The sequence below is a fragment of the Hevea brasiliensis genome, chromosome 15 (assembly GCF_030052815.1).
Source record: "Hevea brasiliensis isolate MT/VB/25A 57/8 chromosome 15, ASM3005281v1, whole genome shotgun sequence".
Lineage (NCBI taxonomy): Eukaryota > Viridiplantae > Streptophyta > Magnoliopsida > Malpighiales > Euphorbiaceae > Hevea > Hevea brasiliensis.
This window is the reverse complement of record NC_079507.1, coordinates 47,697,721-47,713,335: the sequence shown is the minus strand read 5'-3', so window position 1 is coordinate 47,713,335 and position 15,615 is coordinate 47,697,721. Positions and strand designations below refer to the sequence as shown.

General features: G+C 32.8%; 1 protein-coding gene across 1 annotated transcript; it reads right to left on the bottom strand.

Annotated features, from left to right (window-relative positions):
* Positions 1-2,280: 2,280 nt before the first annotated feature.
* On the bottom strand, positions 2,281-14,902 carry LOC131174043 (uncharacterized mitochondrial protein AtMg00810-like; the record flags this gene model as incomplete). Its single annotated transcript, XM_058137080.1, has 3 exons — positions 2,281-2,384; positions 2,684-2,746; positions 13,879-14,902. Coding segments are annotated over 3 exons (1,191 nt in total), but the record flags the coding sequence as incomplete, so codon positions are not given.
* Between the last annotated feature and the right edge of the window lie 713 nt (positions 14,903-15,615).

Here is a 15,615-nt window from a genome sequence, read left to right as displayed (position 1 = left end):
CACGATGGATTTGTTTCCTCGCGCAGGTACAGAAGGTAAAGCCCAGCGAATATTAAACATAGATTTTGGAGTTCTGATCTATAGAAGTGTCTGAAGTATTCAAGGTTGTCACCTCCTCAGCAATGCATGTAGATAGGGCCCATATAGATTATATTTTGTATTTTGTATGAAATGCTTAGTTATAGTATTGTAATGTAAATTATGAAAATGTAATTAATAGGTATGTGATGTAAATTAATAAATCGATTAATTTATATGTGATTAAATTTTATATCATGTAAATTAATGAAGATTGAAAATTTACATATATGAGTTGAGCATGAATGAGAATGTATAAAAATGGATATGAATGAAATTGTATAGATTTGAATACAGAATTGAAATATATAGATGATGCATGAAATGAAGAGATTTTTATTTTAAAATATTATTGAAATTTTCAAACAGATGAATAGTAAAACACGTCAAATGATAATAAAATAGGAGAAACTCCGGTAGTTTCTCCATAGAATATGAATTATTTTAAAATATAACGTGTTCAAAATTATTAAAGAAATAAAGTAAGATAAGTTAGGGTGCTCTGGTACCGAGTGTGACATGCCTTGCTCGACTACACTGTGGACGGGTTAGGGGTGTCACACTTACCCCAAGCATTACCCCAAGCCACAAATTGTTTGCCCCAAATTTTAAAGTCCTAAGTTTCTGCCACTTCTATCCCATTTTCTCTTCCGAAAAACCAGAGCACACTACCACTCTCTCTACCGTACTTTTAGTTAGTTCTTGGAAAGTTAAAGAGATTATTTCTTCCTATTTAATGGTGAGAACTAAGGTTTGGTCTACTCACAAAACCCAAAAATCCAAAACTCTTGCCAAATCGAAAATGGCAAACCCTTCTTCACCTTCTGCTAACCCTAACCCTAACCTAAACCCACCACCACAATCACCAACACATTCACCACCACTACCTCAAGAGCAAACACCTCCCCTTATTCCATTGACACCTCTCACACCACAATAAAAAACCCCCATCGAAACCCCCATCCTTGCCCCTGCCATTGAAACCTTTATAGAACGACTCACTACCGAAACCCAAGTTTAAGAACCAGTGGCTCAACCTGTGTCAACTCAAGCCAAACCTAAAACAAAAACTAAAATGGCTGCAGGTAGGACCAAGAAAGTCTTTGTTGCTAAAAGAAAAGGGTTATATCCTATTCCTATGGATTTAGAATCTTTACCTAGGGTTTCCTCAGAGCCAGTCAGTAAGAGAACAAGGTCAACATCATCAATTTTATCACCAGTTGCTCTAATCCCTGTATTTCAGTCACCACTGACATCTTCTCAGCTTGCTAGTGCTTTCGCAGCACCTTCAGCATCTGTAGATGACATAGAGGAGGTAACTTCTCCATTGCCTTGGGCTTTTAAAGACATAGATATGAAAAATACATATGAGAATTTAGTCTCCAAACCCATTTTAGCAAATAAATATAAGGATGAGCAAATTTTAAGTGAATTGGGAATATATGATGCTGTGTTTGCTTATTTAGATGCTGTCAATTGGACTGAGTTTGCTAGGATTAAGGAACCAGTGTATAAATACTTAACTTTGGAGTTTTTGAGTTCCCTAAGATTGAATTTCAAACCTAATGTCCCTGGCCATAGAGATGTAATTTGCTTCAAATGTGCTGGTGTAGATAGAGAGTTAGATATGGGCTCTATGAGTGCCATCTTTGGTTTTCAGGATACTGGATACAAGAGCATTGAGTGGCAACAAACCATCTATGATCCTATTAAGTTCTGGAAGGAAATTGTCCCTTATGGAGGTTATTATAGGCAAAGGATAGCAAAGGCAACCAGGATTGTGGATCCTGTATTGAAATATCTTCATAGATTTATTTCTTATACTGTCTTAGGCAGATGGCACAATAATAGCATTATGGGTACTGGAGATTTATTTTTCTTGTGGTGTATGAAGGAGAGAAAACCAGTTAGCATAGCCTACTTCTTAGGTACTCATTGGCACCAAACTGTCACAAGGCACACCACAGGTAGCATAGTTTTTAGAGGATATATAACTGCCATAGCCAATTCATTTGGTTTTGATGCTAGTTTATATAAGCTTGTGCCATTTTTTGGTGAGTCATCTTTAGATAGCACAATGTTGCTTCACATCGTTCTTTGTGAGAAAAAAGGTCACATTTATGTGTTATTACAGCAGCATAGTGATGCTAGTGGTTCTACAGTACCAGGTGCTTATGCACCGGCATAACTTGTGCAGGCACCTCAAGAAGCTACTAAATAGCAGTTTTCACTAGAAATTTTATCACTTTTAAGATCCTTAGAAGCTAAAGTAGCCAGCTTCACTGCAAAACCATCTGTTCCTCCAACTGAAACAACAGAAATCCTTGAAACCTTGAAGGGTTAGAAGTTAAAATTGATGCTTTGGGTCAATAGCAGATCAAACAGCAGAAGAAGCTAGAAAAGAGGCTTAAAAAGAGATTTTCATCTCTTAAAAGGAAACAAAAGTAGCAGGAAATTCAAATGTTGGAGCACTACAATAAATTGGCCCATTCTTTTAACAACTTATATCATTGGGGCCAATACATGCTCTAGCAAATGAAGGACCTCACAGAAAACTTGGAGACAACCTCTGAAGCTTTAGATCACCAAGAAGCTACTATAGAACCTGAAGCAGACCCTGATGCGGCAACCCCTATGCCACCAACACACCTATCAGCAGCAGCAAAGCCTTGACAGTAGCAGCAGTAGTAGCAGTTTCTTTAGTTTAGCAGTAGTTCAGTTCTAGTTTCTGTTTTTGGTTTACTTTTTTAATTTATCTGTTGAATTTCAAACTTTGGTAACAGTTGTGGTTTATTTTATTTTATGACTGTGCTTGCACTTTCCACATTTCCTTTAGCTTATTTTATCTTACTTTACTATCTAATATGCTTTTGCAATTGTGAATGCTCTTTAGCTTGATTCTTGATTTAATTGTTAGATCTTATTTCATTCTATTTTTTCAATTTTTGGCACATTACTTTTGCACTTTATTTTTTATTCAGTTCTAATTTTGTTGATATTGATGAGTGACACAGTTTACCTTCATCCGAATATGTTTAATTTCATCATGAGGTACTGGCTTACTTGCAGTTCTTTATATTTTAGCATGATGCTGGTGCTTACGATCTTGCTTAACCCTATGCAAACTTTGCTTAACCCTAAGCAACAGGTTAAGCAACATCTTAAGCAACTTCTTAAGCATTGTAAATTCATATATTTGGGATACTTTTTCACATTTTTCTCTCTAAAGCTTCACTGTTAATATCATTTTGAGCTTAATTTTGGAATTCTTGAGCAAATATTGATTTAATTCCCAATTGTATATACTTTATTAATTGATTAGTTCGCACAATTTTGCCCATCTTTGCATTCATTTTAGACATTGAGGACAATGCCTCATTTGAGTTTGGGGGTGAGGGCAAAATTTTTGCAAAATTTTTAAAATTTTCATTCATTCACTTGTTGCATTTCATTTATTCATATATAACTAATCCATACACTTATACTTATACCACACATATGTCTATATTCATACACATACACTTGCATATAGTTTTCATATAGGTTACACTTAATTTTAATTTGATTTATGCATTCATTTTAGGATCATGCATATCATAAAAATAAAATTTTACCTTGTCCTTAGAGGATTAAGAATTGCTTTGAAGAGCAATTGAGCTTACTTTTAGAAGGGTTTGATGGATTGAAAGTTCTGGATAGGTGCAAGGTTATTAAATCCTTACATTAGTTTATATCTTCTTAGCCAAGGGCCACCCAATCAATTGCATTAACTTTGAGTGCCTAGAAAAAACTCTAGGATAAGAAGTAGCTAATTGATGTCTCACCAATCTTAGAACAATCCTTTTAAACCTTTCGAGGCAAAATCATAGCATGCACTTGAGAAAGAAATGATCTAGGCATTCTTTGAATTTTAAACCCATATTTTAGCCTTAGCCAACCTTACTTTAAAATTTCTCTTTGGAACCAATTTGAGCCTACATTTATCCCTTTCATTTCTTTCGAACCCATATTAATGCCTAGCTATAAACCCAAATACTTACCTACCCTTCATGAGAATAATTCTTTGAGTGATAGATACACTTAAAAATAAAAATTATATATATATATATATATAAAAGAAGAAAAAAAATATAATAATTAGTTGGGAGAAGTGACTAAAGTAAAAAGGCTAGCAAATTCAATTATGGTATGTAAAGTAATTCACCACTCAAGTGAAGGAACGGAAGCGTGAAAAACACAAGATTATACCATTGAATTCAAAAAATTTTTTTCACTAGGTCACATATGCCATGCATTTTTTTTTTTTTTATTTTTTTGATTTAATAATAAAATATATTAAAAAAAACTTTTTAATTTTTTTTTGTTTTTTTTTTTTTTAATTTTTTTAATTATAAATTAATTTTTTTTTACTAGATTAAATAATCAAGAGAACACATACTACTAACCTCTTGATGCCGCAGCGCCTTGTGATTTGTCTTTTTTGTCACCGTGACACCAGATGTTGTCCCTCTAGCTTGTCCACACACACAAAACCTATGGCAGCCTGGCCAGCTTTCTTCTTTTTTTTCTTTTCTTTTATTATTTTAGAAGAGAAGATTATTTAGAGATTTAGAAATGAAATTAGGACATTTAATTCTATTCTTCTTTTAATTCAATTGATGATTTGAATCTCTGATGAAAGATGAAGAGATGAGGAGAAGAGGGAGAGAGGCCTGAGAGGGAGTGGAGAAGGGAGAGGAGAGGCTGCTGGTTATGTTTTCTTTTTAATTTTCAACTAACACATTAAATAACTAACATGTCACAGCCACATGTCACCTTTTTATTAGTGACAATTGTCAGTTTAATCAAACCTATAATCATCATTTGATTTTAATTTAATTTATTTTTAAAAAAAAATTATAAATGAAAAAAATAAAAAAAAAAATATGTTTGTGTTGCCATGCCATGTGTCACCATGTGACCACCACAAAATCATGATCGTTAACCAAAAAAAATCTTAATTAAATAATTTTCTTCTTTAATATAATTTATAAATTTTTTAATTAATTAATTTATTCATTCATTAATTTAATTAATTAATTTAATTTTAATTATTAATTTCATTTTATTAATTTAATTTTAAAAATAAAATTAAATAATTATTATACATCAACTCTACAATTTTTAATTTAGATTTTGCATTTTTTTATGCTTTAATTTTAATTATATAATTATTAAATTAAATTATTTAAATATTATTAATTAATTAAATATAATTAATTAAAATGTATGTGTGTGATGTGTTGTGTGTGTGATTTGTGATCAATAATCTAAATGAGAATATCATCAAATCTCTCTTATCATATCGATCATCATTTTCTTTCTTTTCTTTCTTTCAATAAATGATTTTTCATTCATGCATATTCATATAATTAGGTTAATTAATATGATAAGCCACCAATGGCCAACCAAATATAAATAATAAAACCATATGTTATCTCTCTCTATAATAAAAATGCACTAATCCTCTCTCAAAAAATCTCTCAAAATATGGTTTAATGTCATATTTATATTGGTATTGTAATATTTTGTCTATTTTTTTTTTCTTTTTTTTTTCTTTTTTATTAAAACTCTTTCCTCTCTCTTCTACTAAGAACTATCTCTCCAAAACTTGAAACAAAAAGAACAAACAAATTAAATGAACATCTTTATTAGGATTTTATCTTATCTACATCATTCCATCTTGATCAATACACATCTATATATATATAACTAGTATATATATAACCAATATATATATATATAGTACAAGTACAAGAGCAAAAAATAAAATCAATAATAAGTATACAAGATAATAATTATCTAATATATCTTAAATTATGAATATTATATGCAAATTATAGATAAATAGTAAACTTATTGATTCAATAAAAATATGATGTAACCTGCCTAGTTCATTTATATCATATTATTATCATATATATGTTCATATCAGATCTATATATATGGATATATCTATATCCAATATCTTTATTATATAACATATAAACAACTTATATAAACATTAAATACATTGTAATAAGATAAGTATATCTTATTATGATTATATATCCTATTTACCTATATATATAACTTTATATTATAATATTATATAATATAATTATTAATATAATTATCTAATATAATAATATAAAATATAAAATATATATTATAAAATATATAAATAATAAATTAAATAAATATAAAATAATAAAATATATAAATAAATACATATATATATATAATATATATACATAATCAAGTACACAAAGAAATGAGTTTGGGGATGAATTAAAAGGGGCAATTGTAATTCAAAGTCAATGTTATTTATGTAGTCCCTCCAAAAGCTTCAAAATTATATGCTAGCATTGGTGAATAGTTGTAAAGTTCCCTCTCCCATTTGAAAAAAAAAAAAAAAGCTTGTGTGTCTTGATCTTTTAATAATTTGATTATTTTCATATTTTATTACCTTTATCATTTCCTTGTTAGCCATATTATCACCCCCTTAGCCCCATTATAACCCTAGAAAGTCCTTTTGATCTTTTGATATGTTTTGCTACATTAGTGGAGATTACAATAGAAGAATTGCCTATGGGATTGGGATGTCATTCATCCATTCATTTACTTCCATCATTATTTGAGACACTTTAGTTTATGAATTGTTCTATAGTCTATTTAAGCATGATTATTCTTTATGATTGATTAGTTTGGGCTCAATGATATGGATAATTGACCCAAGGCTAAGCGGTGATAACTTTAATAATGATTAAATTCTTTGTACCTTGAAAGTTGGTATATGGTTTGTTGGTGGCTAAAGGTAAGCTTGAGAGCTTAGATAAGTAGTTTTCATGAATTTAAGTGATGGTACCCCAATTGCATTAATTGCTTTTAATTTGCTTGAGGACAAGCAAAGGTTTGAGTTTGGGGGAATTTGTTGCACTCATTTCATATAAGCATTTTAGGATAGTTTTGCATCCATTTTGCCCTTATATTTCAGTATATTTTATGTTTTTAACTTTATTTTAGCTTATTTGTTAACTTTACTTACTTTATATTTGATTTTTGTAATTTTGTTGTTTTTAATAGGTTTTTGTGGCAAATTGAGGGTCAATGAGTGCATTAGGAAGTGATTTGAAGAAATTTGGAACCCCTTAAGCATGGAGAAAAGTTAAAAAAATCAAGCATTAGAAAATTAATTTGGCCGAAACTTGCTTGAGATCTTGCTTATGATGTTGCTTAGGGTATATCATATTGCTTAAATTTAAGCCTAGGGCAAGCCACAAGTCAAGCACTGCTTAAATCCAACACATTCAAGTTTTCATCCACAAACATGCCGAGATTTTTTTAGGGTCCTGCTTGAGATCCTGCTTAGGGTAAACGGCAGTACTTAAGGTGCAACTCAGGTCAAGCTGGAAGTCAAACATGAGCAGAAAGACTCATTTTATCCCAAAACTGCCGAGATTTAATAAGGGTCTGCTTAACTTTAAGCAGACAGTGCATGCAGAGGTTGAAATTTGCTAAAGATGTCGCTTAGGGTAAGTAGTGCCCTAAACAGACTATCCAGAACGTGAACAGCTTTGCTGACCTGGATAGTTTTATACCTCATTTCCTATCTACTCCTTGGCTCTTATCCATTTTTAGGGCAACTTTTAGGACCATATAAAAGCATAATTTTCTAGTTTTTTCCATAAGAAGTAAGAAGAGGCAACAATAAGAAAGAAATGAAAGAAAAATTACAAAAAGAGAAGGGAGGAGGACGCCATAAATTCTGAAGAAAAGGAGCTACTGCTGCCATTTTTAGAAGCTCCAGGACTCAGAGTTTTGGGTTCTTCTACCTGGGTTTTTCTATTTTTAGTCCTCTTATCAGGTTTTTCTTTACTTTTCCATCAATCTCTCTTGTAACTACTAACATGAGTGAGTAAACTCTTTGGATTTCAGCATTGGGAAACATGTTTTAGATTAATTTGTGGATTTGGATTGGTTATTTCCATATTTTATACAAATATGGGTTTTGGTTCTTTCCTTGTGTGCCTAATTTACTTGCCTAATGTTGGTACTCATTGGGTATTGTGTAAATCTCTGATTAAATGACCGAAAGGTGAAGATCATTGATAGATAATCAAGGATTAGAACTTAAAATTACCTAGATTGAGAAATAAACTAGGGTTTTAAGAGGATTTAATAATTGGTTACAAAACTTAATGGGTTTAAATTAATCACATATCGTATGAAACTAAGTTTGGTTATCGTAAAATACACTTTAGTTTGCTTGAAAAAGATATCAAAGGAATTTAGAATCAATCACCTTCAAACTCTATTTTCCCTTAAAATTGGAATACCCAAGACAAATCTCAATTAATTTATGCATGAAACCCCAACTCTGGAATTATTTTTATCATAATTAGACTTTAATTTAAATTACCCATTATTAATTTAGTTCAATTGCATCTAGATTTAAAATTTATTTGCTTGCTCTTTACCCATTCTAATTAGATTTATCAATTTACTTTGCTCATTTACATTTACCATTTATTCATCAATCATTAGCCCAAATAATTGCTTCATTCATAGTTTGGTACTCAAATGGCAAATCCTCGTGGGAATGATACTTGACTTATCACTTTATCACTTGATACGACCCGTATACTTGCAGATTAATGCGTCATATACACATATGTTTTTGGTTCTATGTAGGTGCATATAGGCTTTGGAAGGAACCAAGTACGAGTTAGGAAAGAAGTGAGGAACTTAAGTGTCCCTTTTATACAGTATGGCTATTGCCATTTGGAAGCATGACTTTTGGTAGCTAAAAGTCCCTCAACTAACAAAGATATAAAAGGGACCAAAGCTCGTGTTTCTACCAAAAGACATGGGTTTTCTCTTATTCCCTCTCTCTCAATAGCCAAAGCAAACAAGGAGGGTTTTGAAGAGATTTCCTTGACATATTGAAAGTTTGATGGTGGATTCTTCTATTTAGAAGTTTGGGAGAGCGAATTCAAGTTTTGGATCTTTGGTTCTCTCACCTCTAAGCTCCAAGAAGATAGGTAACATTCTTTTCTTTTTGATCTAATAGGTAAAACTAAGTAGGTTGATGAGGAATTAGGTTTTTATAACTACAATTTCATGTGAAGTTGTGTCAAGATGAGATTTGGGAAGTTTATCCATGTTAGGGTTAAGATTTTGTGATTTAATGTTGAAATTGCATGTTTATTGTTAGTTTAGTCATGTTTAAGTGTTATGAGCCTTAAATGGTTAGATTTCCCTTAATAAATTTCAAGAATCCTTGAATATGTTATGTTGGGTTTGGAAAAAATCTAGGATTTAAGTTTTTGGTTAATGTATGTGGGAGTTAAGCATGATTTCAAGTTATTTTGGGCCCTAGAGACTTGTTTATATATTTGGTTTAAGTTTTAGAACTTTAAAGTGAGTTTGAGTGTTGCTAAGAGAAGGATTCTGCAAGTTTTTTACTTAGGAATTTTAGAAATTCTCAGGTTTGGCTATCGAAAACCATAGTTTTGATAGCCAAAGCATGTAGTTTTTTGGAAAAATCTAGAAATTTTCCAAGTTCGGAAGCCATAGTTGCTATTGGATAAAAAGGCCATCCAAAGCTAGAGACTTCGATAGCCGAAGTTTAAGACTTTGGCAGTCGAAGTAAGTGCTGCCCGAAATTTTTTTTTTTCTTTTCTAAGGTTCCAAAATATGGTTTCATGATTCCTAAGTGAAGGAGCGGAAGCATAAAAAACACAAGTTTATACCATTGAATTCAAAAAATTTTCACCTAGGGTCACATGCATCATGCAAGATTTATTTTTATCTATTTGATTTCAATGACAAACAACATATTAAAACACTTTTAATATGTTTTTGGATCTATATTTTCCATTTAAAATTTTAAAATTAATCAAATTAATTTTAGAACCCTAGATTAGATCAAGAACAAATACACTAACCTCATGATGCACTATAGTGTATTTGTGCCTTTCGGATGCGTCTTTAGGACACCAGATGTTGTCTCTCTAGCTTGTCCACACCAAGAACACCTATGGCAGCCCTTGAATAGCTTCTAAAGCTTTTTCTATTAATTAGAAAATCAAGTTTTGCCTTTTAAGAGATTAAAGATGTAAACAGGACACTAGAAATAATTTCTAGTATTTTTAATTCAAGAGATTGTTTGCTAATCTCTTGGAATAGATGAGAGATGAAGATGAAGAGAAGGGGAAGTCTCTTGGGTGGCGACACCAAGGTTATTTGCTGCTGGTTGTATTTTTTCTCTTCATAACAACACTTATATAGGTAGGTTAACACATTAAACCCTTGCCACATGTCATCCTCTGATTGGTTCTAGGTTTAATTGACCCAATCACATTGTGCCAAGTGTCAAACTTATATTTAATCTTAATTTTAATCATCTTACATACTTAAAAAACATTTGGTAAGCTTATGTGTAGTGCCATGTGTCACCATGCGAAATGACCAAAATGCCCTTGTGTCTTAATTTTGAATTCTCAACCCAAAATAATTATTTCTCTTCTTCTAATCAATTTATATCAAATATAAATCAATTAATCAATCTTTATTAATTAATTTTTCATTAATTAAATTCATATTTAAACACTTTAAATATAAATTTAACTTATACTATACATCCAATAATCTAGATTTGGTTTCAAGTCATGCTAGGGACTTTGCAATCTAATTGCAAACCAAACCTATTTAATTAATCAATTAAACTCTTTAATTAATTAATTAAATCATATTTAATTAGGTGATAACTTGTGTATGTGTGTGACTTACTAGGCTCATCATTAATTGGCAATGAGATATGATATCAACTCTTAATATCATCAGAACTCTTTCTTACCATAAATGATTTCTCTAAATCATTTTATGCACCTCATAGACCATGGTTAACACCTAGCATAGCATGCCATGGCCACCTAATCAGTAATAAGGTTTACCTTAAATGAACCTATAATCATATGTTACCATGCACTAGAATCTCTCTGTTACAAAATCCCAACTCAAGCTGGAGTCATGGTTTATGTCAAACTCCATTTGCTATGAATATTATGTTCTCATTTAATTCCAGTTCTTGATTAAAAAGATTTTCTCATCAGAAACTCTTTTTGAATAAATCTATCTGTCCTGGCCAGGAACTTGAAACATCAAGAACAATTAAATGAACATAGGATTTTATCTCTATTTATTTAGAGGAACAGATTCTATCTTGATCAACACCTACCTCCATATATAACTAGTAGGAGCTAACACATGCCCATATACCCATACACAGTACAAGTATGAAAGCAGTATCAAACTCAAACCACCTATATACAAGATAACTATGCTATCTCAGGTCTAAAGATTATATGCACTGATATGATTTATGACAATGCATTGACAAGAGTAAACTCCATGTGCTTGTCATAAGTGTCACTGGTTCGGCCTACTTATCATGTATAAGTGCCTATCATGTTTGTTATATGGCATGAGACTCACCATTCAATCTTATTTATATCTCATATAAATAACTTGGAAACAAACATGAATACAATCTTTCTGGATAAGTCATGTCCTTATTATGAAGTATCCTCGATTGTGAACCTATTTATGATACTTTGTACTAGAAATATTGTCACTCATATTCTTAACAACTTAAGAATAGAATTTCTAACAAAATATCAATGGACCTTTTCTATTACACATAAATATATTATGTAAACGGAAAAGTGAAAATGCCTTTTATTAATAAAAATATGTACAAGATACATACTAAATGATATGCTCTAGGGCATACTACTAACAATCTCCCACTAGCACTAGAGCCATTTATTACAATATCTTAGACCCATCTTCTCAAGATATTGGTCTAACTGAATCTGTGACATAGGCTTAGTGAATGGATCAGCTGGATTTTCAGCTGATGCTATTTTCTGCATGGCTACATCGCCTTGCCCAACTATTTCTCTGATAATGTGGTAGCGCCTTTCTATGTGTTTGGATTTGTGGTGAGACCTTGGTTTCTTAGCCTGTATGATTGCTCCATAGTTGTCACAGTGTAGTGGAACTACTGACTCAATGGAAGGAACTACTGTAAGTTCTATCATGAACTTCTTTATCCAAACAGCTTCCTTTGCAGCATCTGATGCAGCAATATACTCAGCCTCTGTAGTAGAATCTACAGTCGTACTCTGTTTAGAACTCTTCCAACTGACTGCACCTCCATTACAAATGAACACATATCCAGAGGTAGACTTTTTATCATCGATATCTGAATGGAAATCAGAATCAGTATAACCATCTAATTGTAAGTCTCCACCTCTATAGATCAAGAATAAATCCTTAGTTCCTCTCAAGTACTTAAGGATATTCATGACAGCTATCCAATGTTCCAAACCTGGATTGGATTGATACCTACTAGTCAAACTAACAGCATACGCGATATTCGGCTTAGTACACAACATTGCATACATTAAACTTCCAATAGCCGAAGCATATGGAATCCTAGCCATTTTATCTCTTTCTTCAGGTGTCTTTGGAGACATCTCTTTAGAAAGGTGGATACCATGTCTCACTAGTAACAATCCTCTCTTGGAATCAAGCATGTTAAACCCCTTTAACACCTTTTCCAATTATAGACTTTGGGATAAACCAATTATTCTTTTCGCTCTATCTCTATAGATGCGAATCCCAAGAATATAGGTTGCCTCCCCTAAGTCTTTCATGGAGAATGTATTTGACAACCATACCTTTACAGTTGTCAACATACCTGTGTCATTACCCATCAACAGTATATCATCCACATATAAGACAAGGAAAGTGATAGCACTATCACTAACTTTCTTATATACACATGGCTCATCCTCATTTTTGATAAAACCAAATGATTTAATGGCTTCATCAAAATGGATGTTCCAACTCCTCGAAGCTTGCTTCAACCCATAAATGGATCGCTTTAGCTTGCATACCTTGGAACCATCTTAGGATTCAAAACCCCTAGGTTGTTCCATGAAAATGTTTTCTTCAATGTATCTATTGAGAAAAGCTGTTTTGACATCCATCTGCCAAATCTCATAATCATAGTATGCAGCTATTGCTAATAGAATCCTAATTCATTTAAGCATGGCAACAGGCGAGAAAGTCTCCTCATAGTCGATTCCTTGCCTTTGGCGAAACCCTTTCACTACTAGCCTTACCTTATAGGTCTCTACCTTTCCATTAGAACCAATTTTCTTCTTGAAAACCCATTTGTTCCCTATAAGTACAATACCTTCAAGTGGGTTAACAAGATCCCAAACTTGATTCTTATACATGGAATCAATTTCGGATTTCATAGCATTAATCCATTTTGAAGAGTCTATATCTGATATTGCTTCTTCATAGGTAAGTGGATCATCTCCACGATCTACTTCTTTGTAGAAAGAGATAATTCTCATTGATTTCAATTAATCTGTACATGGATATATATATACAATTGATTCCTATAATTGTGTTCTACTAATTAGGAAGAAATCCTAAATAAGAAATCCTAAATAGGAATACAGAATACAGAATATACAGAGAAATAATATAGTGATTGACTTTCCATAACATAGTGATTGACTTTCCATAACACTCCCCCTCAAGTTGGAGCATAGATGTTAATCATGCCCAACTTGTTACAAATGTAGTCAATCCTAGCTCCATTCAGAGCTTTTGTGAAAATATCTCCTAACTGCTCTCTAGTTTTGATGTGTCCTGTTGAGATGATCTGTTGTTGAATCTTTTCACAAATAAAATGACAATCAATCTCAATATGTTTGGTTCGCTCATGGAACACTGGATTAGAAGCAATATGAAGAGCAGCTTGATTATCACACCACAATTTCGCAGGCAGAGAGGTCTTAAAACCTGTCTCATCTAGTAATTGAAGTATCCACATTACCTCACATACTGATTGTGCCATGGCTCTGTATTCGGATTCAGCACTAGATCGAGAAACTACACTCTGCTTCTTGCTTCTCCAAGATACCAAATTTCCTCCCATAAAAACGCAATATCCAGTAGTTGACCTCCTGTCAACCTTAGATCCAGCCCAGTCGGCATCTGAAAAACATTCAACATTCAAATGCCCATGATTACCATATAGCAAACCTCTTCCTGGAGCTCCCTTCAGATAACACAAGATTTGTTCCAAGGCTTCCCAATGAGCAACAGTTGGGGAAGACATAAACTGACTTACCACACTAACGACATAAGCAATGTCAGGATGAGTGACTGTAAGGTAGTTCAATTTTCCTACCAATCTCCTGTATCTCTCTGGATCTTCAAACAACTCACTATCCCCTGCTAACAGTTGTAAAGTTGGAGTCATTGGTGCGCTACAAGGCTTAGCACCTAATTTTCCTGTCTCTGTCAATAGATCGAGGATATATTTTCTTTGAGACAAGAAAATACCCTTCTTACTTCTCATAACTTCGATACCCAAGAAATACTTTAACAATCCCAAGTCTTTGGTCTGAAACTGAGTTTGGAGGAAGGTTTTAAGAGATGAAATACCTGCAGAGTCACTCCCAGTGATGACAATGTCATCCACATAGACTACCAAGAGAATTAGACCAACCTCAGATTGCCTATAAAATACTAAGTGATCACACTTACTCTTTTGCATACCAAATTCCTGTATTGCTTCACTGAATCTCCCAAACCATGCCCTAGGACTTTGTTTTAAGCCATAAAGAGACTTTCGAAGCCTACAAACTTTACCCAACTCCCCCTGAGCAATAAATCCAGGTGGTTGCTCCATATACACCTCCTCCTGAAGATCACCATGAAGGAAAGCATTCTTGATATCCAATTGATGCAGAGGCCAATCATATGTAGCTACTAAAGAGATAAATAAGCGAATAGAAGTAAGTTTAGCTACAAGAGAAAAAGTATCAGAGTAATCAACCCCATATGTTTGAGCATACCCTTTTGCTACAAGGCGTGCTTTTAACCTAGCCACAGAACCATCAGATTTACTCATCAGAATACCCATTTGCAACTAATAGCTTTCTTACCAGTGGGCAAAGGCAATAGTTCCCATGTACCATTAACATCTAAAGCCTCCATTTCCTCTTTCATAGCATCACACCAGTAAGGATGAGACAATGCCTCATCAACAGTATTAGGGATAGGAACAGAGTCTAAAGAAGTAACAAAACACCGAGAATAAGAAGACAATTGATTATAAGAAACAAAAGAAGAGATAGGGTAAGTACATGAATGTTTACCTTTACGAAGAGCAATGGGTAAGTCTAGATCAGAATCATGATCAGTATGAGGTACAGGATCTCCCAACAAAGTAGCTGGTGGAGGATCTGAGTCAGGAATCTCCAATCTCCTAGAATAAACATGAACAACGCGAGGTCGAGTAGATCTAGAGACAGAAGAAACAGGCTGTGAGAGAGGACTAGACATTGGTTGGACAATATATATTACGAGATCATCCTCCTCCCCCTGACTGTCATACACAGATGATGGAGGAAAAAATGGAGT